The sequence below is a fragment of the Branchiostoma belcheri genome, unplaced genomic scaffold (assembly GCF_001625305.1).
Source record: "Branchiostoma belcheri isolate BF01 breed outbred unplaced genomic scaffold, Haploidv18h27 scaffold11, whole genome shotgun sequence".
In the NCBI taxonomy this organism is placed as follows: Eukaryota; Metazoa; Chordata; class Leptocardii; order Amphioxiformes; family Branchiostomatidae; genus Branchiostoma; species Branchiostoma belcheri.
In genome coordinates this window covers 251,395-276,220 of record NW_017802491.1, presented here as the reverse complement: position 1 = coordinate 276,220, position 24,826 = coordinate 251,395, and the positions used below count along the sequence as shown (strand labels likewise).

General features: G+C 42.7%; 2 protein-coding genes across 2 annotated transcripts; one reads left to right on the top strand and one right to left on the bottom strand.

Moving 5' to 3' along the window:
• Window positions 1–3,122: 3,122 nt before the first annotated feature.
• Window positions 3,123–7,291, top strand: LOC109486443 (trypsin-2-like). The gene is made up of 7 exons (XM_019790276.1): window positions 3,123–3,321; window positions 4,040–4,258; window positions 4,433–4,549; window positions 4,957–5,167; window positions 5,552–5,811; window positions 6,113–6,282; window positions 6,702–7,291. Exons 1-7 carry the CDS (start codon window positions 3,204–3,206, stop codon window positions 6,867–6,869), a joined length of 1,263 nt encoding a protein of 420 aa, XP_019645835.1. The 5' UTR covers window positions 3,123–3,203; the 3' UTR covers window positions 6,870–7,291.
• A 2,541-nt stretch (window positions 7,292–9,832) lies between these two features.
• LOC109486108 (prokineticin receptor 2-like) lies at window positions 9,833–23,926 on the bottom strand. The gene is made up of 4 exons (XM_019789801.1): window positions 23,837–23,926; window positions 20,348–20,619; window positions 11,840–12,533; window positions 9,833–11,618 (listed from the first exon to the last, which is right to left on the bottom strand). Exons 3-4 carry the CDS (start codon window positions 12,346–12,348, stop codon window positions 10,856–10,858), a joined length of 1,272 nt encoding a protein of 423 aa, XP_019645360.1. The 5' UTR covers window positions 12,349–12,533; window positions 20,348–20,619; window positions 23,837–23,926; the 3' UTR covers window positions 9,833–10,855.
• Window positions 23,927–24,826: the final 900 nt, after the last annotated feature.

Genomic DNA, 24,826 nt, shown 5'->3' with positions numbered 1-24,826 from the left:
TTCTTTGCGTTGTCTACTAGCAAGGGCATTACACATCTCTGTATAATGTCCTTGCTACTAGTAACAGCACCTGCCCTGTCTACGCGCTTAGCCCAGGTGCAGGTGCCATGCCATCATCATAAAATGTATTGCACAACAATATTGAACAAGGTGCCGAGTATACATATATGACATCTATTGATATATAATAAGCATACTAGGATACTAAACTATCTTACTAGGTTGTATGGGATGAGAATATCTGATTTTACTGTCAATATTAATGGTCTAATTTCTAGCAGTTAGGCATAGTTCGCCACATGTCAATGTGTACGTTCTTAAAATGGATTGCAAGGCAGCATGCCTCTAGCCTTTTGAGGTACTTTTGTACTGGCAAATCTTGCAGTAAACATCAGACAACGTCATTCGAGCTCTACTCATTGTCTCATGTTATTTCCGCTTACAGTCTTACGGTCTTACCACTACGTTTCAATCAACATTTCTGTCAAAATATCGCTATTATCGTATAATTTAGTATTATAATGATACTTCACAGGGCAGGAAAATGGTATAAACAATCAAAAACAGCGCTGTGGATTGCTTTATTTATCAATATGTACCTCACGGTGCCATGTGTATTATTATTCCCACGGAATGTGTTTAATTATTTCCCCCACTAAGCACGCCAGGACACCCGCTGTAACAGATGATACAAACGGATTGCAAAGTTAGGCTACATGTAGTAATGTACATCACGTCATGTTGTGAACTAGTTAGTCAGAACACCAACATTCTACCTATCCCTGTGACATGATTCTACCATACCAAACCATACAGCATTTCGATCTAGAGAATAAAAACACTCAACAGTGTACACATTTTATCTTTTTATTATGTACTATAGAGAGATCTTTTTGCCGTTTATACAGAGAAAAGAATAAACAAATGTCATAAACTATTCACTCAGCATTGAAATGAAATGATTCAATGTATGGAAATCTTATTTTTCATTCATTCATTAATTCATTCATTAATTCATTCATTCATCTACTTATTCTTTATTTGTTGTTTTGTTTCTCTAGCAATTCTATGACGCCGCAATTAAAACAATTATGAGATTCAAATTTCTCTGAATGTCCGATAACATCTATTCCAGACAACTGCTGTTTTACATCGTATTAAAGAGCAATGTTCCACCATTCCCTTTCAGCACTTCAATTGTCTATAGACTAGGAGTTATTTCCTAACTCATAGTCTTATGTTAACTACAGAATGACATTGATTTGACAATGGTTTGAAGACCGTTGAATCAGGCACAGCTGACGACACGTGCTATGTTTTTGTCTCTTACCGCCGTGGCGACAACAACAGATCCAAACGCCTGAGGCAATGACGTCTGATGACGACAGCTGTGGAAATTAACAAGGTCCCCTTGGCGTAGTTTTGAAGGAAGAAATGGTTTCATCTCCCTTGATGTCGAACTCCTTTGTAACATGAGTATTAGCGTTCGAAAATAACCTGTTCATATAGAATACAACACGGGGTATTCCGTATCGCCCGAGGTATCGGCCCGACCGCGGGACGGATCGCCCGACGGCCGCAGGCCGGAGGGCGATCCGACTCGCGGGAGGGCCGGGACCGAGGGCGATGCGGAATACCCCGTGTTGTATTTTATTTATATCATACCCACCCAAGAAAACGCGCCTTTCAATGCAATATGAGCCAAAAGTTGGTGCCCCTAAACCCTCAAATGCAACAACATCAGTTCCAACGTCCGGATTCTGTATTCGAATTTTCGAAAGGGGCACACGCGGTTAGGGCGAAACGCGTTCGAATCGTTCGGTTCCGGACGGGGCCGTACCGTAAAGTACGGCCCGGACTGGAACCCGTTATCGAACGTTATCGCGGCCCGGCAGTTATGCCAGCTCAGGGGCATTCACACTGTCCACACTATTGCCGACTGGTCCTCCTACCAGAACACTTTCATACGACCTGATTAATGTATGAGCGTTTAAGTTGATTTTTTGTCATCTATATGTAAATGACTATTGTCCATGTTATTTAATATCTGCGCCTGGATTGATGGAAAGAATAAATGAATCAAACTTGTCCCAAAGTATTTTGCTGGTCCCTTTTTCCTTGTAGATATGTACTCAACGCAATGGTTTTGGAGTATATTTTGGTGACTTTTTTCTCTCTCTACCTGTCTTTGCCAAGCATTGTTAGTAGCTGCATGTTCATTCCCTTCAGCATTCCCTTCATTCCCTTCAGAGTGCATACATTAACACTTCCTGTTATTCATCAATTGCACTATGAGTATGAAGGCTATAAAAAACTGTAATCAACGATCTGCACTACTGCAATATTTACCATAGGATTCTACAGTTGCGGCAGTTCTTACCATAGCTTCGTACGGCTGAACCGTTAAAAACAACAAAAAACAGCACCAAAATAAGGGTATTTTAAGACACACGTGCACACGCACACATACACAAACACATGCACACACACACACAAACACACACACACACACACACACACACACACACACACACACACACCTCCTTGGTAGGCATCGACAAAAAAGTTTGATTATGGGCCTCCCAGCGGCTTGCTATTGTACTGCATCGGAAATTCCGGTTTTGATATCTGACATAAACTATGTCTTATTTGAATACTTGAGCGTTTTCCCTTTCATTATCTCTCTTAACTTCAATCACTGGTCCCTCAGGTGTTTCAAAATTTGAATCCCTGACGTAACCAGTGACGTTCTATACCCTAAAGGGCGTGACGTTACATATTAATGTCCTACCTGAGGGGGCCACCAACCACCAAGTAGTCTAGAAACTAAATGAATGGAAATCATCAAAAAGAAAGAAAGAGAGTGAGTGAGTGAGTGAGTGAGTGAGTGAGTGAGTGAGTGAGTGAGTGAGTGAGTGAGTGAGTGAGTGACATGGTGATTAACACGCAATATTTCTTCGTTTTCCCGGGCCCCAGGAGAATATTTACATCGTAAGTCGATCATGTTAATGAGAACGATAGGTCTTCTTTTTGAACACTGGGTCCCCCAGGAAATTCAAATAGCTGTACATTACACTCGCTGACGTAAATGTTAATGAGAAAAATATCTACTTAAAGGAAAAGATTCTGCTCTTGTTCAAACATCAGGAACCGAAGTTTACACACGACTTGAGCTGTGACGACCTTCACCAAACTTTCTTAAGATGCAGCCTTGCGCCAGCTTGTCGTTCGCAGTAGCCATGTTGGTGTGTCTAGTGCCCTTCTCTGTCGCCGGGGCGCGTCCGTTACCACGAAAGCTGCAAAGAGCACTGGATACATCAGGTGAGGTGCCGTTCTTTGTATCTAAACAGGGCCCCGCTCACATACCGATTTTTTAAGATATTCCAACATGTAATCACAAGACGTGGTGACACACTCAAGTTTTTTTCAACTTATATTAATGCCGTCAGCAACACAGGGGGCAACACAATACTCATTTTCACCTGAGTGAAGTGAGGAAAGTTGTGTAAAGTGCCTTTCCACAAGATCGATGGCATGTCAGGAAACGAACCCGGGACCTCTTGGCTCCGAGTCTAGCACTCCTACGCCACGTACACGACCCCACATAATACCGATTGTTGCACGATCGCAAGTTGAGCACTTTCTTGGACCAGCCGTGCATGCGTCATACAGAATTCAGCTGTCTTATTACGGAAAATGTTGTCGTTGTCAGTGGTTGGTTTTGTCAAAGCCTGCTTGAAAAGTCCAGGACATAAAAAACGTCCTACGACGACTTGAATGTTCAGCGAAGGCGTTACGTTGTTGTGATATCGATGCAGACTAAACGTTTTTTTTTTCAGTAGAATAACCTTAGACCTCCTGTCCCTACAGGCACATTGGGCAGCAAGCTTCCGTCTGGGTCTAGTGGCTGCTGCTCCCTCAGCCTATTCCCAGGTTATGTTTGCCCTTTTGAGGTCCTCTTGAAAGGTTCTTCAGTAGAATAACATTGGGGATACATATAGACTGTCTTTAAATATATTATTGCTTTTCTATTTTACAGACTCAGACTGTGGTGGGGAGAGAAGTGGTGAAGTCGGCACCATTCTGTCCCCCAACTACCCCCAGAATTACCCGGCCGGAAAGCTGTGTGTCTGGCGCATCACTACCGGCATAGGCCGGACAATCAAGATCACATTCAACAAGTTCCACACCATGGGGTGTAAGGACTACGTAGGCGTCTATGAGACAAAGGGAGAAAGTGTGCTACCTCTTGGAGGAGGTAAGTTTTGGTTTCGTTTTTTTCTTACCTATATATTTATTTTCCTAAGCGAATAATTAATTTCTCATTATAGATATATGTATAGATATATTCATAGGTATGTAGTTTTCAATATTTATGAATCAATTTGTGTGAAGTTCCGATTAAGATTGTATCACCAATTTCTTTTGGCAGGTAAACTTTGCAACTCAAAGAAGCCCTTCAACATTCAATCGAAAACAAACGTAGTTTTCGTGGTCTTTAAAAGCAACAACAAAGGGCCAGGCCAAGGATTCAACGCAACATACTCAGGTATTTCAAGGCTATGTTAAGAACTTTAACAGATGTTGAATATATTATATATGATTTATGATTATTAACTGTTTGTAACTTTGTATGTCTTATCTGTTAAGCAAAATGCAACACGTAGTTGGCACACCACTACACTAGCACAATAACATACAGTAGATATTGCCATACAGTGTTAACGTGCTGACATTAAAGTTCTATGTTTAAAGTTTTAAATTTTGTTGCCTCACTGGGTCATTCTATTGAAGAAGACCATAGTGACTGGTCCAAACACTCTAGGTGAGATAGAACAATCTCTTATGTTAATTTCAAAAGTGTTAATTTCAAACAAGTACTAGTAACTATGTATACAAATGAATTTTATGATAGCATTACAGTTGCTAATTTCGTCCCTACTATTACGTCACTAGCCAGTGGCTGTGGAGTCCCTGTCATTGGTCCGAATCCATGGTCAAGGTTGGCAGCTGGATCCGGACGCATTGTGGGCGGAAATGACGCAAGACCCGGAAGTTGGCCCTGGCAGGTGTCAATCCGAAGTTGGATCGACGGGAAATACCACTTTTGTGGGGGGACGCTAGTGGACAAGCAGTGGGTTGTGACCGCTGCGCATTGTGTGGACGGGTGAGCATTTAATTTATTGTCTGTTACATTCTCCTGCTGTGAATACAAGTTTGTATTAAGCTTTGTAAACACAAAAATAGTGGATGTTAAGAAAAGTATTGACCTGGCAACATTTTAAGCTTGCCAGTCAACTGAAGAAGTCAATCCATGCATGTTGCATGTACAGTGTAGACTTTGTGGTCAATATTGCATGATACAAATATATCATGAACGTTTACTTCATCTTAAGCTGCCAGCTATCTACCAGCTTTTTATTCTCGCTTTGTTATTATTTTGTCGTCTGCCAAAAATATCCCCTTTACCTGTGAACGCTTTAAGTTACCACTGCGGAACCACGTTGACGTCACTGATTGTTCATCTGCCATGTGTTTAATCTCTCCCCAGCGGCAGTAAGCCGTATTTGACCTTTGGGGAGTTCGACCGTTACCTTAACGACGGCACCGAAAAGACGATCTTTACGGAGGAGATCTTCATCCATCCGGGCTACAATAACAGCCTCCTAACGAACGACATCGCCCTGTTGAAGATGACGTCACCGGTGACGTACACAGCCTACGTCCACCCCGTCTGTTTGCCGGATGCCTCTATGGAGGCAGATGTGGGGGCCGTGTGCACAATTACTGGATGGGGCCGTTTTCTAGAAGGTACACCGTCATTACCCCCCCCCCACACACACACACAATTAGGTCATGTTTTAAGAAGCCGTTTACACACAAAAAATGCTACGTCCTTCTCTCTAAATATAAGACTTGCAAACTTTGGTCAACGCCACTTCGCGAATTAAGGTATGAAGTCATTGGAGCTCTTGTTTAAACTAAACTAAACTAAACTAAACTAAACTAAACTAAACTAAACTAAACTAAACTAAACTAAACTAAACTAAACTAAACTAAACTAAACTAAACTAAACTAAACTAAACTAAACACTCTTGCTGGACGCTACAGGTAGCACAACTGCAAGGCGCCTGCAGCAGGCAAACGTCCCGATCGTAAACAGCACGGCCTGCTCGGAGATGTACGCCCAGCTGGCCGAGCGGGGGGAGGGACTCCACACGATCCACCCGCAGTCCATGGTGTGTGCAGGGTATCCGGAGGGAGGGGTCGACTCCTGTCAGGTAAGTCATCATTTTAAAACTACTTCAAAATAAAACCACAGTTTTAGCACAATTGTTGTGTGGTAATTACCTTCACCAACAAGGTCATGTTTTCGAGACCATGTAGATGTGTGACTGTGAATAGCTCAGAGACGTTGTCGATGGATCTAGATGACTTGTTACGTGGGTAGTTCTTGAAGGGACCTCGAAATGATTAAATTTTTGGCCCCTTAGCGGCTTGTTACGATACTGCTTTGGTAAGACTGGCAAAGCCCTGTTATTTTTTTAAACGATATAGTCAACTGTTATGATTTATGCAAAATGAAGACCGTATTTGCATGCCATCAATGGGAAACATCATTCGTAAAGGTTATCATCATTTAGTGAAGGTATGAGATCGTGGAACTCTAGTTCATGATAATATTATCTTCTCTCTCCAGGGTGACAGTGGCGGTCCTCTCGTCTGTCAGTCATCCACGGGCGCTCATTGGCTGCAGGGGGTTGTGAGCTGGGGGCACGGCTGCGCACGCGCCGACGCCCCAGGCGTGTACGCCAGAGTTCCCTCATTAGCTGACTGGATACGGCAAACCATGCAAACAAACTCATGAACAGTGCAACGTCCTGGAGTCATCATTGGCAACATTGACGTCAACGAATGACGAGGGGACCCTCAAGTCGAGGTCGCTTCCACCTTTTCGGAAGGTAAAACTACAATTAAAGACCAACAAAATCAAGCAGGCTGTAACAAAACCAACTACTGACAACGACACCCTTAACTTTTCCGGGAAAAGCTGAATTCTGTACGACACTACTCTCCAAGCAGAGGTTGTGGGGAAATGATCGTTAGCTTTTTATACATGGCCCGTTTTTTTTTTGTCGCAACCCGGATTGATTGCGGTTTGATTAGGTAACAATTGCGTATTAATAACTTTATCCGATGCGGCTTTCTGCAGATCCTTGGGTCGCGCATGGACCCTCTCTGACCAATTGGATACTGCCTGGCCAATTTGATACTCTATTTTTGCGGCCCTATAGCTAGGATCTGCTTGGAGATTATACGACGCACGCTTGGCTGGTCCAAGAATGGTAATCTCCAAGTAGATCCTAGGGTCAGGGTAGCGACAAAAAACGGGCCATATATATAAAAAGCTAATGATTATTCCCCCACAACCTCTGCTTGGAGAGTACAAGAATATGCTCAACCTGCCATCGTATAACAATATCGGGCGACTACCCATTGGTGGCAATCAATCCGTGTGACACTTTAACTGCCTTATTGTAGTATTTTTTATAACGGTTTATAGTGTATATACAACAGCTACACACATACAACTCCACTTTGTTGATACTTCTTTGTATGATCTGGACTAAGAAAAAGAGTTGTAAAATTAGAATGCAGTATCTTTGTTGTTTCCATGCAAGAGGACCTTATATTGTACGTAAACAATCATTATTTTGCTCTGATCGAGAATAAAGTTATCTCTATAAAATAACCATCGATTTAATGTCATTAGTATTGATCTCAGATGTCATTGCTACATTGATTATAGCAAATCGGACTATACTCTTTCCCAGAACGATCCGGGTACAGTTTGGGCAGGGGTAGTGTCTTGACTGCTACACCGGAACACGGAGGTTCTACTTTGACCCTAGCTGCACCCGACCGGTTCCTCAAGCCCCGCCCCGCCTTCCTGTAAAGTACTTCCTTGAATATTTCCGCACTTGGCCTTTACTTTCCCCTCTGGAGAATATTTATTTACTTTGAAATAAAGAAGGAACTTCTGACCTTTCAGTGCTTGCCTACAGCAAACATGTTTCTTGGAAAGATAGGGCAACAGACGACGTGACGCATGTATATATATGTACACAGCAGCTTTATTTCTTTACCTTCATAACAAAAGCTCAAGTCTTTTACAATGGAGTACCCTTCCAGTTTTTCTTGAGTAAACAGAGATGACATCAGTTTTTAATAACACATCATATTAAAAGATATCTATTATGTCTGGAGTATGCATTTATACACAAATCATTGAGTCTGTAGCATTGTAGCATACTGTATAAATACACAGAAATAAGTTCAATCGTGATAATGTAGTTTGAATTCCTCCATTCTGGAATATATCTATATATTGGCTGGCTCTTACAAAAGAAAACAACATTAATGCATGCCAAGATTTCTTTATCTTTTTTTTACCTTGACAAGTTTTAAACGTCAAAGTTAGAAAATATACATGAAACCTGTAACAGGTACGAACGAAATAACTGCAATATTTCATAAGTGACATTATTGCACTGCTGTAGAAACTCTGTGATGACGGTTGATACAGTAGAGTGTATTTACAAAGACTTCGTCCAAATTCATGCAAAGTTTTGTGTTATTGCCTTGTTGTACTAAACCAAGTACACAAATTAACCATATTGCACGCTGAACCAACTTTGGCACATCTTTGAACGTGGAACGATATTTTTTGGCTTTCTAGTGTTACGATTTACATATAACAGTTACATTGTGGCACAACTTTCAAATATTCTCTTGGATAACATAAGGATAAGATCATTTGGCTGAATCATTCTCATACTAGTAATACGAAACACCTTCCCAACAAGAAATCAGCCAAATACAAAAAAGTCACATGTTCATCCATATCTTCAAAACTGATGCAGCATCTAGCTAGCGTTTTGAATGATCAAATCATAGATTTACATAAGCGTTCCACTAAGATTGTCTGTTTTTTTTACATGTTTGTACCGTGCTGTCCAAACTGTTGACCTAAACTTTCATCTGGATTTCTCTCAGGTAAACTAGCGTCCCACATACTGGCCCAAAATGTTGGGTCAAATCAGAGGACAAATTCTTATAAATATGACAGTTATTATCAGTTTCTTGTATGACAACTTTAGAACAGTAAATACTGGAAAAACAATAAACATATCACGGCAATTGAAGCATAATATTGGTCCGTATACATAGCACCATTCAGTACAAGTGGGAAACCTGGTTGATTCTAGATTCATCTGTCAAAATAGAACTCTCTTCAGTAAGATTCTCTCTCTCTCTACCTCTACTTGTGTTTATTTTTTCTTTTCCCTCTGTGTGTGTGTCGAATGGGTTTGTGTATGCGTGCATGTGCGCGTGCATGTGTGTCTGTCTGCATCTATATAACTTTACTTGTTCGCGTTTCTGCCAGTGTGTTTTGTTTTTTTATAAGCCATTAAATTGAGATACAGATCTGGGTATACAAACACTTGTGCGCATCTGATGTCTGTAGATTTTAGCTTTAGTTAAAAATATCGAAACTCTTCACTGACTGACTGTAAAAGATTTCACCTTATGTTTTGGTTACTTCATTGCCCATGATTATGTACAAAATCACTTTTGAAGCGACAAATTTTCCTAAGGAAACTAACAACTGAAACATACTTTTGAAATTGTAAACTTCCTATATATATTATATATATATATATTATATGGCCTCCTTCGGTCAGTGTTGACCACGGTAAAATCCTAAGCTTCATGATTGTCTATGGCTGAACAAACCTATGCGAGTATGGCAGTCTCTGCCACATAGGGCACATGTGTAAGCTCCATGCTCCGCGACAAAACAAGCACACTGCAAAGTTCAGGATCAGGATATGCTTTACAGTAGCATCTGGCATTGCTGCGGTTCCAAACTCCTCTTACATGTTACCACTCTTACGTCGTGACTCAGTCTGAGTTCGTAAGACATTATGGCTTCTACAGAGTTAAGTGATAAGAAGTGGTTTTAAGTGCCGGCTATGGAAATGTTGTGTGTGCAGTGAGAACACGTGTACTACCATGTGAGGCCACTGGCGGTAGCTCGCTAGGGACAATGTGTTAGTTAAGGAGCTAATAAGGAATGGCCTTTCCGTCAACTACTATATTTTCCAGTGACTGGAATGAAAAGAAACAGGCTATAGGCATCGGTGCCTGCCAGATCTGTTCAATCAAACGTTCCTTTGACAGCGGAACCATCTGGCTCTAAATGGCGTGGATGTCAGCTTACATAAGATCAAAGAAGAACGCAATTATCTCAATGTATTTTTAAGCCTCGTGATGGCCGCATTTCACTGTCCTAACAGTTGGTAGGGACGGACGGCTGCATGATTAAATGATATCAAACGAATTTTTGAGTGCTACGGATGATTTCAACCGGTTTGAAAACTTACAAAGCCAAACATAAAACAACTTCAAAGTTCCACCCTGATGATTCTGTGGTTCATTCGGCGGTTACAGGAACTGATCCGTTATTTAAGCGTTTGGCATAACGTCTGATTGCACGTAAAGGAGGGAGATAATGTTTTTTTCGTTCACAACTGCTGCTGGAAATATCCTTTATATGGCTCCGATCACATGCGGCTTTCTAAAAGCCTGAAGTATATCTCCTATAGCTTTATAAACTCCTACGTCCTTAAACACATACTTTTGTCTGTCATTGACCAAAACAAGCATGATAATATTGCACATATTTATCTGTTTGTCTTTCAGACCATTTCGCTTAACATCTTTGAAGAGTCAAGGATATATTGTTCTAGGAATGTTTAATCTCATCTGAAAATGTCGAAGTGTTCCTTGCTACACGCAAGTCACCTCTTCATGGGGGAAGGTCATAGATACGGGGGAGACAGGAGAGAGAGGGGTGGCGTGTGTAGACTGCCCGTGCCCGTGTGATTTGGACATGGTGCCCCTTCTGGGGTAGCCATAGAGCTCCAAAGCTTCCCCGTTCCCCTTCTGTCCTGTCAATGTCATTCTCAAGTCCCGGAACATACGTCTCAGGGTCATGACGATGGCGTCGTGGAAGGCGATGTAGACCACCGTGTTCAGGACTCCGTGGATGGAAGCCAGTCCTTCCAACACGTACACGACGGATGCGTACGAGTCGATCACCTTCTTAGCCTCGCTGGACACCTCCCGCACCATGGGGACCACGTAGAACGGACCGATGCAGAGGAAATACACGCAGAACATCAGCAGCATCCGGGTCATCTTGCGGCGGGACTTGAGCCGCATGGTACGATGGGAAGTGTTCTTGTGCCCGGGGAACTCTCTGTGGAGGATTTTGAACGCGACGAAGGAGTGGAGAGCGACCTGGGCGAGCACAGGCAGGACGAACCCCAGCAGGGCCATGCTGATGTGGTAGGCCATGGCGGACTCCCCGTTGTCGCTGAACCACCTCACTCCGCACACCGTGCCCGGGCTGTCGGGTAGGGACAGCGTGGTGGCGAAGTGGCCACCCGGAGAGGCCAGGGATAGCGCTGCGGTCCACACGAAGGCCAGCGGCAACAGAGAATGGTTCCGATTCCGCTGCAGCTTCTTGGACTTCGCAATCACTAGGAATCTATTGGGTGGACCAAATTAGAGCTAGGTCAGAAAAGGTTAAAAATCTCTAGAATAATAACATATAAAAAAAACACAATTAAAATGCGCACAACTTGTGCTCTTCAACAAGTACCTACTGAGTGTATGTACAGATTGTATGGTTGTCTACTTCATATGCCTATGAAGAAGAATTGTGTGATCTAAAGCTACACATGCGGTTTAATCTGGAAAAAAACTTACCTCTCAAATGCTATGGCCAGTAGGACAAACGAGGTGAGGTTCAAGGCCAGTATCTTGATGAAGTTGACCACGCTGCACAGAGCGGCGCCGTAGTGCCACGACCCCACGTTCGCCACATAGTAGCCGAGTTCGAACGGGGTGCACAGTATGGCCACCACGCTGTTGCAGAGTGCGAGGTTCCCTATCAGCGTGTCCACCGTGGTTCTCAGCCTCATGTAGCGGAAGATGGCCGCCGCCAGGACCAGGTTACCCAGTCCGCACACCAGGATGAACACGGAGTAGACCATGCCGAGCGCGACCACGGCGATGTCTGGGGCCTGGGAGGTGATCCCCATGTTGGCGTCAATGTCCTGGTACCAGTCCACGTCACTGACATTGCTGCCGTTGAACATATGGAGGATTGCCTCGGTAACGTCCACGGGTCCGCCCTGGACGGGCCCAGACATGGTAACTCGTGGGAGCCAGAGTTCGGCTGAGTCACCGCTTCCGTCTTGTACGACGGTACTCATGGTCTCAGGTAATAAATGTCACATTTTCAGGACGACACTGTTTGAAGTCCGCTAATCGTGATGACGTACCGGAACTCTGTGATGGCGATTACATGCTCAGTGAGCTTCCGATCCGGCTGTTGACCATTTCCGGCAAGGTAAAAGGTACCATTGTCACTTCCCGTGCTCTCCGGTCGCTAACATATCTGAAAAACATAAATGTTGTATGCGTTATGAACGAATAACAGCTGAATCAGATATATTCTTGTCATCAAAACTGGTTTCTTGTGAAATTCACAAGATTAAGCGTTCGGGTCTAGGCCTGAAAAACAAGCGAGCATTGTAACGTTCTTAAACTTGTCTTTCCAAAACCACATACCATCTTTTTAGTGCAGCGTTATTTCCAACAGACTAATGTTAGCTGAAACCTTCACAGCCATCCCGTTATGAAACGGACTGACCGGCGCACTAGGTTATAGGGGAGCTAGTTCCTTGATGGAAAATCAAGCACTTTTCCAAACTCATATGTCACGTACTCCAAACTATTTGGAAGGCAAAGCACTATTGAATGTCATCAGCGATGCTACAACCATCGTATATACCCCACTTCATTTTTGATTACCTTTGACTAAGAGAACTTGGAATTGGAAATGAAGCACTTGTGAGTTTGGTAAGTCCGCCAACTGCCTCAAAGTCAAGAAGGACACTCCAAATCCTCGAGTTTGCATCTATGTTCATCTATTTACGTCACATGGACCGATGCGTGGTCGTAAATTCTAATATATTTTGCTTGTAAGCGTTATTTAGAGGGACTTTGTTTATTTTTAATATCAGTGAATTTTGCATTATAGCTGCCAAAGACCGTTGGCTAATAGTACATACATGGTCGCTACAGGTGGCGGGCGTCAAAAAACGATACAGGAAGCTCATGTAAGCTTACACACATTCAAACAGAAAAATAGAAGCTAGTACATAATTGTCTCAGAAAACGTGTCCAAACCATGATTCCACATGCATGCTCCACTATAGAAAACTACCCGGTTTTTCACGGAATAAAACAGGAATTATTGCATATTGTCCTCATTGTAGGAGCAAACAGATGGGCGTAATGTAACCGATTCAGAAGAAGTTGCAAGCCAGGGGTAAAGATGCTTACGTAAAGCTGATTAAGACGTACACAAGTCAACAGACGCGCCGAACTCTCAGAGTTTTGCCACCCATTGACGCCTCTTTCAATAAATCTCATGCTTTCAAATTACCACTGCACCTCCCCGCGATTAAAACGTCTGCTACCTTATGATCTGTCCTATTAAAGTAATACATGCCGACTTTTTCTGAGAACGTGTTGACGAATTCTTGCTAGCGACAACATAGTACTAAATACGGGTGCTCGAACCGTGCTCTGTAGCACGATAAGTACAAGCTCTTGATTCATACAGATTTTTAAGCAATCTTCGTCGATATCTGCTTTAGAACGTCTTTGAATGAAGACCTGTGCGTCTTATAATTAGGCGCCGTGACATATTGTTAGGGATGATGGTCTCTGCATAAGCTCAACAAAACCCTGCTTGCCTTTCGGCTATGATTAAAGTTATGCAACATGAAATCCTTTGAACATTGCAGTTGGTTTCCTTACTCTAAACTCAATGGTTGTAATGCTTGCTTTTTTACTATCTACTTAAAAATTCAAACTAATGTTACAGGACAGCTTTTAAAAACGAACTTGAAAAAATGGATATGTGGTGAAGTTATGAGTACAGGAGACGTAGTATGGCTACAGTAATCCTGGGTATTAAGATAGTGCCTCAGCATATATTGTGTGTTATTGAAAGTCAAAAAGGCATGACGGCCTTGGCTTTTACCGCCGCCATTTCAGAGTAATCATTTCACACCACACCGCAGCCCGGGAGTTACTGGTATTATGGACTTGCCAGGGAGAAATACAGAAAAGTATACGTGACTGGAAAATTCAAGGCATGCTATGCCAGGCCATACGGTTAATACTACGGCATTTACGATTCTAATGGTTGCATTCGCATCAACTTTTAACAATCTGAGCACCTGCACTATGCCCACTATATACTGCCATTATGTATCAGCATAACAACCTATAAGCTTAGAGGTTTGCCTTATGACTGTCGACTCTTTAGGTAACTCTCTAACCTGTGGTATGCCCGGTCATACGGAACTAGCAAAGGGCAGGTCATGTTCACGTTCATTCCACAAACAAACGCCCACATCTGACCTTTTCTCCGTCAATGCTGCGTTTGAAGTTGCCAACATAAATGCTAAGAAGCGGAATACGGTTGATTCGGCAAATGCCATCAAAGCAGTCTAGCGAAGCTCTTTAATTGCTGTAGTGAGGTACACATCCACATCTGACCTGCAACCAAATATATTTTATTGCATACGTTCCTAAAAAAAAATTTTTTTGGACGATGATAAATTCAACTCCACGCATGATAATGAAGAAGACGCGATAGGTCAAGGTAACGCCAGGTTGGTTTGAGTATTTCCTTAATAAACAAGCAAAAACACAATCTTAGGTGCGCGTTGATGGGCCATATCTGACAAGCTTAAATTTTGAACACGAATGCAGTATTTTTTCCTGGGCAAAAATACAAGAATAACGATATTTTCAATTTTTTCAATATTTTCAATGTTTTCGATCCCTCAACAATTATGCATCTGATATATTTGACCAGTTTGTCTTAGGTTTCTCTAGCTAGGGTCATGTGCCCGCAGCGTGGTGCCATCTGGAAAGATCCCGAAACTAATAAACGTAATCGGATATTTTCAGAACCAACCTTCAAAGGTGCTGCCGTAAACCTTTCAAGAATCTCATTCCGTGAACATTGCCTTCACCCTTCTGTTTTGGTCCGCCACCGATGCTAACGTGGTCACACACAGCTCTTAATTGCATGCTAGTGCAGAAGTGGCAGGCATACTGGGGGACGCTAAAATTGACAATTCCAACAGGCCCAATTATGTCAGGGTAGCCACTGGAAAGGCTGCGGGTTCTATTATCAGAAATCAAACAGCTGAAGCAATCAGTTTACACTTTAAATTGTTTTTAGAGAAAAAAAGTTTCTACTGATGGCGTTAGGCTCTGGCAACAACAGAACTCCACCTAGCTGTATATGAGCGTTACGTTAAAGTGCCATTCGTATGTTAGCAATAGCACAACAGACATTGGTGATAATCAGGACAGAAAGCGGTACGTAGGTACTAACCAGCTACTGCCGAACTGTGCGCCTGCAAAACTGGTGCATGTGTTACTAGTACGCCGGTGGCCGGTTTATACCGGTGATACCGGCAATAAGAACCTTAAGACGCCATGAGCTCTTGTGGCTAAAAGTGCGCGTCACAGCTAAAACGAAAATTCACCTGTTTTGCAATACCCCTCCTTATGCACCATATGTTTGTAGCCGATGGAAGACACGATTTTTTAAATCCTACAGCTGCCGTGGTATTACGATACTTCTTAAGCACTGATTATTGCCCTGTTACATAACATATTTTACCGTGCTCCAGAGCTCAATAACAGCCAGATACAGGTTCTGGGCAAAACTAAACAGCAACTATGTATTCAGCACCATGGACTACACCGTTAATAATTTTTCAGCACTTCAATATCAGGAGCTCTTCCAGTGTAATATGGTGTTATTATACGCTACTGTAGAAGCTTCATCATGAAGTGATTTGTAATTCATTTGCGTTTTATTATCTGGTTTGACACAACTTTGTGTCAATTAGCCCTCACCTTCACGCCGGGGAGCACGCAGCTAGTCAAAACATTTGACGGGCAATTAAGAAACCAAGACAGTGATGACAAGCGCGTTACGAGGCTAGCTGATCACACATAGAATGAGACGCTCCGGGTATCCGGTAGCCGGGTGTGTGCGCAGAATACAACGTTAACTCCCCGGTAATAACAACAACTCCCAGGTGGCTGTCTGATGTCTGAGGACGACGTCTGTAACATGCATCAATTAGCCCGTATGAGAAACATATCAATTCCCCTGACAAACACTGTCTCGATCTTATCTTAAACTAGTTTGTCAAGGGTACCAGCCAGTACACAGTGTGCAATTTCATCAAGATACAAGATATGACACTGAAACTTCCAACCGACGTACTTGGCCTCATGGTGTAACACGCGTGCAGTTGCTCCGTATTTTCACAGTGTTCAAGTACAAACTCAAGCACAACCACAAGTATCCCCACTCCTAACGATAAGTGTGGTAGCTTCGCTAACGTGATCGAGGTGTGGCTCTCCGGTTGGATCGACAACGAAAGGTTCCCTCCGAAGGGCTTCCCACCAGTTCTTAGAACTCCAGCGGCTAGGACGGCAATGGAGCCAACGACCTGGTTGTTCAGATGCAGGATTACCAACCGCAATCCACCTCATCAATCCACGGCATATATCATCTATATGATACGTGCATTGAGCATGAGGTTATAAACAGCAGATGCCTTCTGTTTATCTACAAAAACGGTCCAAACAGAAACAAACCCATTCAATCATCAAAGAAGCAACGACTACCGACGTGTAATGCTGAGGTAACAATTCCCACACGGGGCCCGGCCGGGCAGCTCTTGGGAACGAAAAGTACGATATAAAAGTTAACAAAGCACAGATAGATTTTAATAACAATAATGGGCACCATTTCTGTATATTCTTGATATGAATTGTTAATTTTTTGTTCATACAAACAGTCCGACCGTGCCCCGGTTTGGAAATGTGACCTGAGCATAAAGCAATAAAATCTAGCACAAAGGAATACGTTGAAACTCTTTTTGCAGAGATTAACATGACTGGGCAAGATTTTGATGTCCAACTTCAACCGTTTGTATGGACAGAGCTCCCATTAAAGTCTCTCGCCAGTAATCTGTGTCTCAGCATCTTTCTGCCGGTGTGTTTGTACCACTGCATATTAATGTGTTATCAGTAATACTCTATATTCGTGTGACACGCAGACATCCACTAGGAGAATATCCTATCGGCAAGGACACAGAAGACACTACCTAAATTGGCGAGACCTAGAATTGTGGTCTTTGTGAACGATAATCACACCTTAGCGCTACAAAGCCTTCTGGTGCGAGGCTTACACTTCAAGAAAAGGTGCAGGCAATTAGGTATTTATCCAGAGTAAGCAACGTATCCATAGGCTTTAGCATCGGCAGACGTTTGTAGTTTTTTATAACACCCTTTGCCCTTCTGCATGACCTCCATTAAAACCCATTAGTAGTTACATGTACATCTGGCCGTGGGCTTACCAGGTATTGAAACTGAGAAAGATGAAGCTTCCGAACGCTTGCTCTTAAAGTGTACGTGGTTCCTGAAAGCTCTTATTATCCGCGACAAATATCGTATGTTTCGCAGCATATAGATAATGCTCTTCGGGTTTGCTTTTACCGTGGAATACCTTGCATTATACAATAATCAAGGGATACAGAGTGCGATAAGATCGCCCCAAACCGTTGAGCCAGCGCTTGTAAGTGTCTGATGGAGAGGAATCTGACTCAGCTGCTGCAGCTAATGCAAGGTCATGACCAGCAGACACTCCAGCCTGTCCAATTCTGCTACTTGTCTGAGACGAAAACATGCCATTCACCCCTTTAGGGCTTGTAGAATTTTATTTCTACTAGTGATGTCGATTAAATTAAATACAAACATGGTTTATTTGAATGATTATGTAAATTGTTCATCCTCATGCTCAAGAGATGCATAAAAAGGCTTTATCAAAAACAAACTATATACTAAATCTTCACATTCCCAGATTCTTTTTAAACAAATTTTGAACTGTGTGGAAAAATTAATTTTGTTTCTATGTAGCCCTGAGTCTCGGAAATAGGTTCTTGTGCACCCCAATGTCGTTTTGTTAACTGACGTACGCTCAAGATACAACGCCCAACAATTTATCTAAGCAGACCTTTACATAATATATAGAAATGGTAACTTGTGAGTTGGAATGGTAGCTGTCAAGTCTCATTCTCTTCACCATGTTGTTGACTGAACCGCCAGAGCAAAAGTGCGCAAGTTGGTGACCTGACATGATTAGACTGGCGTGTCCGATCCATCGAAAAACGTCCTGCCTCGCACGTATTCACCATAGAAAAGTACAAGGGCGAATGCATAAGTCTATTTCACTGCCGCAGGCGAAAACGGTGGCCTCGATTGACATGCCATTATGTCTTGCTCTTTGCTTGAACCACGCTACTAGTCAACACCATCGCAACGGAAGGAATACGGCTTTTAAAAATGGGTAGAAAAGGCTATCTACGAACTCTTCTCTGTACCTCCTTTCCAGTTTATTTAAGCTGTGAGTGCCATGTTACAACAAGATAAACGCTGAACACTAAAAGTCAAAAGCTACATATGCCAGTTTCGAGCCAAGGGAATTATTCCACCATCGTGCCTGTACCTTATCTACTTAGTAAGACAAGCAAAAATGCGAGAGAAGGCGTGGGACAATCTTCCTGCTCAACCCAATTGTCGCCCACAACGTTAAAAGATAGTTTTTATGGTTGAAAACATCCATAAAAATGTTTTACTGAAATGCTAGCAGCTTCTAAAATGTAAAGGTCAACACATTGAATTATAGGTACTAGAAGCCCAAAATGCTGATGGGTGGCAAAATTACTCGCCGCGAAAATGGCTTAGCTTGGCTGGCTCCCACAGTTAGCAACACGTCAAAATAACATTATCCCAGGTTGCGGGACATTTCAGGTTAAAAATGTGCTTGACCGCAGTTTATGGAGAGCTTACCCATCAGTTTTCGGTGCCATTCAAAACATCGCTCCCCCGGTCTCCTCAATTCTATGATTGACGTGCGCAGTAAAACTATATTTACTGGCTGGCTGAGTAGCAAACGCAGCCGTAATATACCTCAATTCCACTGTACATATCGCACGGCACGGAATTTACTATTGAGACTGTATAGGCCAGGTGACATCGCTCCCCCGGTCTGCTCAATCCAATGATTGACATACACAGTAAAACTACATTTAATGCTTGGGTGGGTAACAAACGCAGCCGCAACATGCTCCTAAATCTACTGTATACATCGCACGCGGCGTAGAATTTACTGTCAAGATAACATGGCCCAAGTGACACCGCTTGCCATATCTACTCAATCCAATGATTTATTTACAAGCACAGTAAACTACATTTGGCTGGGGTGCACCGGTACAAGCGCAGCCGCAACATGCTTCTAAATTTACTGCACATATCGCCTGTTGCAGAACATCCTGCGCGACTATAGACCAGACGACACTGTTGTAGACATTCATACTTGTAATTTATATACTTTTCAATGACGGTTGAGCGGGATCATCCTTTCATTGCTGGGTTTGACAAACGAGGCACAGTCAGTTGGACATGTACCGAAAGAAGGGTCATAAAATTAAGGGGGAAAGTCACACCGGGTTGCGGTATCGTACATGTTCAGGCTTCTTTTTTTTTCAGCCACAGCCTCTAGTTGCAAGCGGGTGTTTCCCCGGATAAGTGTGCGTGGGCTTCTCTACAAACCTCACTTAAGTATCTTAACCCACCGATGCTGGCCGCAAATATTGCATCCAAGTTCCACAGAAAATGACACGCAAAACACTTGTGAGTGACAATGCCGCCAGAAAAACTATGGTTTCATCCTGGCGCCTAATGCGAAAAAATGCAGATACCGCTATGTATACACATATGTGCATACACAAGCATACAATTATCTTACTGTGTTCGGGGAATCTTACACAATTTACCTCATGCAGTGATGCAGCAGATGCGTGAGCTAGATTAATAATAAACTATTGCAATTACGACCCTATAATCACAATTCACATTACGAGTACCAGATGATTACTCAGCATTCTATGAATGATTTCTTATGCAAAACACCGTTTTTTTGCAATATATACATTTTCTATCCACAGGCTGTAAGATTCTTTTGCTCACAGTTGCAAACAATTCAAAATCCAACAAGTATTTTTATCGCATCGCAGTCAAATGACGGGGACGCCTTACCTTGCAAACGCAGTGCAGGGACGAGCAGCAGCTCCTTCTGCACGATGCCTCATCGCCGCTGACGTTCTTCAAAGAAATGAGGCAGTGCTGCATGCAGCTGTCAGCTTACTGCGCCCACAGACTCCCGCTACGTGACCAATTCTGCAAACCCGGCCAGTTCAAACTATAGCGTCTCCTGAGGATATCTCGTCATTGGCGGAGCTACTGTGTGCAATGGCGCTGCAGCAGCCAATCCTGATGGTGCCGCCTTGCCTTGCTGTTCTTTGTGTACGCTGCATAAGCACAGTTAAGGCAATTAGATTCAGTCAGAACCGACCGTTTCAAGGACAAGTCTACGCATGCAAGCATTCTTATTGGAGAAGAGAGCCGTGGAGGCCAAAGCATACGAAAGAGAGCTCGAGTAGATAACGCACAGAGTGAACCTTTGTGGAAGCTTGCTTGCGGCGTCGAATCGTTGGCTTTGTTGACACGTTTGCGTCCACGCGAGTTCTCTCCAGAGATTATGCGGGGACACTCAGACGACGATAACACTTTTGACTTTGTTTGAGTTTAAGAGGTCGACCTGCCGGCATGTTTGTTTTATGTTGAACAAAGGTACTCTCGTTTCCATAGAATTAGTTACAGACGATTGGATCTCTATGCCAGGTTATTCCTTCGTGACAGAACATGCTGCAAGTCTCGTCCTACGTTCTGCGAGCAAAATGGCCTATCATCGGCATCACTGAACAAAAATATGATCTAAATGCAATAAAAATCTTTTTTAGTAACATACAGCTTATTATAGCGACCATTGTGTATGAGATATGCAATAGATAAGATATGCACTATCAGATAAAGTGATCGAACACTGAAGTTTTCCAGGTCTATCGAGGAGGCGTATACTTTGGTGGGCATAGTTAGGGCAGTGAAGTATGTAATTATATAATGAGGAATGCTTTCGCATCGGCACCCACAGCTACAGGATAAGCATGGACAGATTGTGGTTTAAGCTGCAGGTGTCGATGCGGAGGCGAGAAAGAATGGCATAGGTATACCTTAATCCCGAGTTAAAGTATGTTTCAACAGCAAACAGCAGTCTTGCCCCCAAGTCGACTCCATGCCTTGATCACACACTTTGATTCGGCTATATACTAGTACTCGTAACGATGTGAGCAACTAACCAGCATAGTGTGGGTGATGATGGTATCTTCTAGTTAGGGTTAATGTTATGGTTAGCTGCGATCAACTAACTAGTATAGAGTGGGAGTGATAATGGTATCATGCGGTTAGGGCTAGCAGCGAACGTAAGCAACATAAAGTGTGGTGGTGACGGTATTAGGACCGGAGGGTTAGGCTTAGAATGGACTTACCAACTGCTAAGTACCTAATACCAGCCCAGAAGAGAACAAGAAATAGCCATACCAGAGTTATCAACCAAGGCTTGGGGTGTTCAAAAACTCATTCTTTCCTAGAAGTATCACAGAGTGGAACTCGCTGTTACCAAGTACAGTAGGGGCATTATCATTAGATAGCTTTAAACAATGTTTAGACTGAGTTAGATGTTTAAGGGTTAGGTGTAACAAGTCGATCGGTGTAATGTAGCCAGATGCCGCCGCGCCGCGTGCCTGCGAAGCTGGTGTGTTAAGCCGAGGGGCGGTTACACCGGCTATATTGATACAGATACAGATAAGGTTAGAGTAAGCAGCGAAAAACTAACCAGTATAGAGTGTTGATGGTGACTGCGGGGTTGGGGTAAGGTTAACAGTGAGAAAACTTAGTGATAAAGTGCAGGGAATGACAGGTGAGTCAGCATGGTGTGGAGGCAGGAAAACAGGCTAAAGTACGCATTGTACGCATCCACATTTATAAGAATTAACAGTATTTTTCAGAAATAATTTTGCCTTTTGCATTAAGGTCGTTGTGTGGACAATTTGCAATTATACAGGAGTGGAGTTTCAATATAGATGCTTCATGATTAACATGGAAGACAATTGACAATTGACTAATTTGCAGAGAGTTGAGCACCAGAGTGTATCAGCGAGGATATCTAAACAAAGTACAAACTAAAGCGTTAACCCTATTCATACCCTGGATATTTTGGGACGGGGAAGGGGCTTTTGAGGCCCACTCCCTATAGCTTCTAGACTAATGATACGATGACCAACAACTTTTCAGAGAATGATGTAGTAGTAAATTTAAATCATTAGGAAGACCATCGTGGCATTATGATGTATTACGAATACAAATGACGTCATTATGACGTCATTAGGTGTGATTGACTGTAACCGTCTGAGTAAGCTATTCCCGTAAAGCAACAAGTTACATAAAAACAACAGAACTGTCTGATAGAATGTCGATATGCCCATGGCAAGAACGTAGATATGGCGTCATAAAATGACGTCATATTTAACAAGAACTAATTAAATCTATATTTAAATTAAGACCTTTCATTATCTGGTTGCGGTATACACAAAACGTGCCTTAGGTTATATTGTGTATCCAGAATTGATTAGATTAATGAAAAGGTTTCTATCGCCCACACCTGTCCAAGTAGACTACGCAAGTAATACTGGATACTACAGTAGTTAGAATACGGAGATGTGCCGTTACTGACAGTGACAGCTAACGCCCGCTATGCCGTCTTTACAGACAGGTATGAAGAGACAACGCACAGCGGTAGCCTCCGAAGCAAGACAACTTGGTGAGCGTCTCTGTTGGCATGTTACATGAAGATTCTTTGAAAGGCATGCGATACGAGGTGATAGACCTCTTATATTTTTAGGCATGCGAGGGCAAAGACCTCTAAAGTTTTAGTCTTTTCTATGTTAATATACGTTATACGTATTTTTTTATGTTTACTTGAGTTTATATCTTTAAAAACACACATTCTCAGGGCACTCAAACCTCTGAAGTGCCCATTTGGTCCAAAATAAGAAAATTCTATAAGCTGGAAACTCACGTGAATACAACAGTCAACACTAACAGGCACTTGTAAGTGACCTCTGACCCGCCTGGACAGCTGATGGCCGCATGGAAACTTGTATTTCAACAAAATATATACTCTACAGCCCATACCTATAACATCCATCTCCAAACAAAACAAACCGCCCAGGATGCAATGGCGAAATAAAATTAAGTTATTGCCCATCACAGTGTACCTGACATGAACTATCGCTGCTGAAACATTGACAATAACAACTATAAAAAAACAGGATAGTACCTGAGATGAACTCTACTGCAAAGAGTGTGGATCTGCTCCAGGGTGCGTCAGCAAAGGCCATTGGCCATTATGAACCTAAAATTGAAGCCTCACAGCAGAAAGATTGACAATAACGACAACAACAAAAAACACATTACACAGTCATTAGTACCCGAAATTAGCTCTACTATAAAGAGTGTGGATCCGCCGCAGGGTGCGTCGACGAAAGCCACTGCATTGTTCCTCACTATGAACCTAACTTGATGTCTTGCAGCAAACAGATTGACAATAATAGAAAAAAATCAAGTTACCTGAAATGCACTCAGTAACTGACATGAACTGACAAGACTCTGTGAACGCTCCACGGTCAGCTAGTGAACGCCATTCATCCTCACAGCTTTAACTTTGCATTTGCTTACCTGAAACAAGCTGTGCATTTTTGACATACGTGAACTGTTACCAGCGTTATAATGATAGGATTTTGATCGCTTGTTTCAATCAAATTATCGACCAAGAAGCTATTAGAGTTTTGTTAATATTGCCTCAGACAAGATGTCGAGTATTTCAAACAATGCAATGTCTTAATTCTTCTATTCAGACAAACGCTGACAGCAGTAATCTTCTGGAATACCAGTAACCGAGCCGTTACACAACACGAGGTTCTATTCTAAGGCCACAAGGCAAGGGAAGGGAACACTTTCTTCAAGGACTCCCGGCCTAGTTTTAGGACACAACATGACGACAACCTCCGCCACCCACCTCAGTGCAGAACGAAAACTAGAGTTCCACGATGTCACATCTTCGCCAGACGATGTTATCCGAAATCTAATCATTTCCAGGTGCCAATTGTGTCATTACGATCGATGCACGACTTCTAGTGTTATATGCTGCACGCAGACAGACACACCAACAGACGCATGCACCCGAAAACATAACCTTCTTGGCGAAGATAACTGTAACTCCCTGCAATACCAGCGGAATGAAAAAAGGAAGATAACATTTAATTCCAAATAAATGCAGAATGTTTCGCCATCTATCTGAAATAAATCTATTAAAAAGTTACGCAAAGTTTCACAGCGTCTACCCAGGTACCAAACATAATCGCAATCCAGCCAGCGGTTCTTAAAGATCATTGACATGAGAAAAGACCATATATTTAAAAAATTCCTGCTGCAATACCAAGGTCAATCACCCCACCTACTGACCTGCTAAAAGCCGTCGCAGCCCGTTCGATCATCCAGGCCAAAAACAGTACCTCCGTTTTTCATGGAGGTAATTAGCCACGTAGCTAGTATTTCAAA

What these genes read in the sequence shown, in the direction of transcription:
- LOC109486443 (XM_019790276.1), top strand. Translation starts at nt 3,204, where the DNA reads ATGCAGCCTTGCGCCAGCTTGTCGTTCGCAGTAGCCATGTTGGTGTGT. An exon ending in TGTGCTACCTCTTGGAGGAG is followed by an intron (nt 4,259 to 4,432) that starts GTAAGTTTTGGT and finishes TTCTTTTGGCAG; the next exon opens with GTAAACTTTGCAACTCAAAG. An exon ending in GCTGCGCATTGTGTGGACGG is followed by an intron (nt 5,168 to 5,551) that starts GTGAGCATTTAA and finishes ATCTCTCCCCAG; the next exon opens with CGGCAGTAAGCCGTATTTGA.
- LOC109486108 (XM_019789801.1), bottom strand. Translation starts at nt 12,348, where the DNA reads ATGAGTACCGTCGTACAAGACGGAAGCGGTGACTCAGCCGAACTCTGG. An exon ending in CTGGCCATAGCATTTGAGAG is followed by an intron (nt 11,619 to 11,839) that starts GTAAGTTTTTTT and finishes TCCACCCAATAG; the next exon opens with ATTCCTAGTGATTGCGAAGT.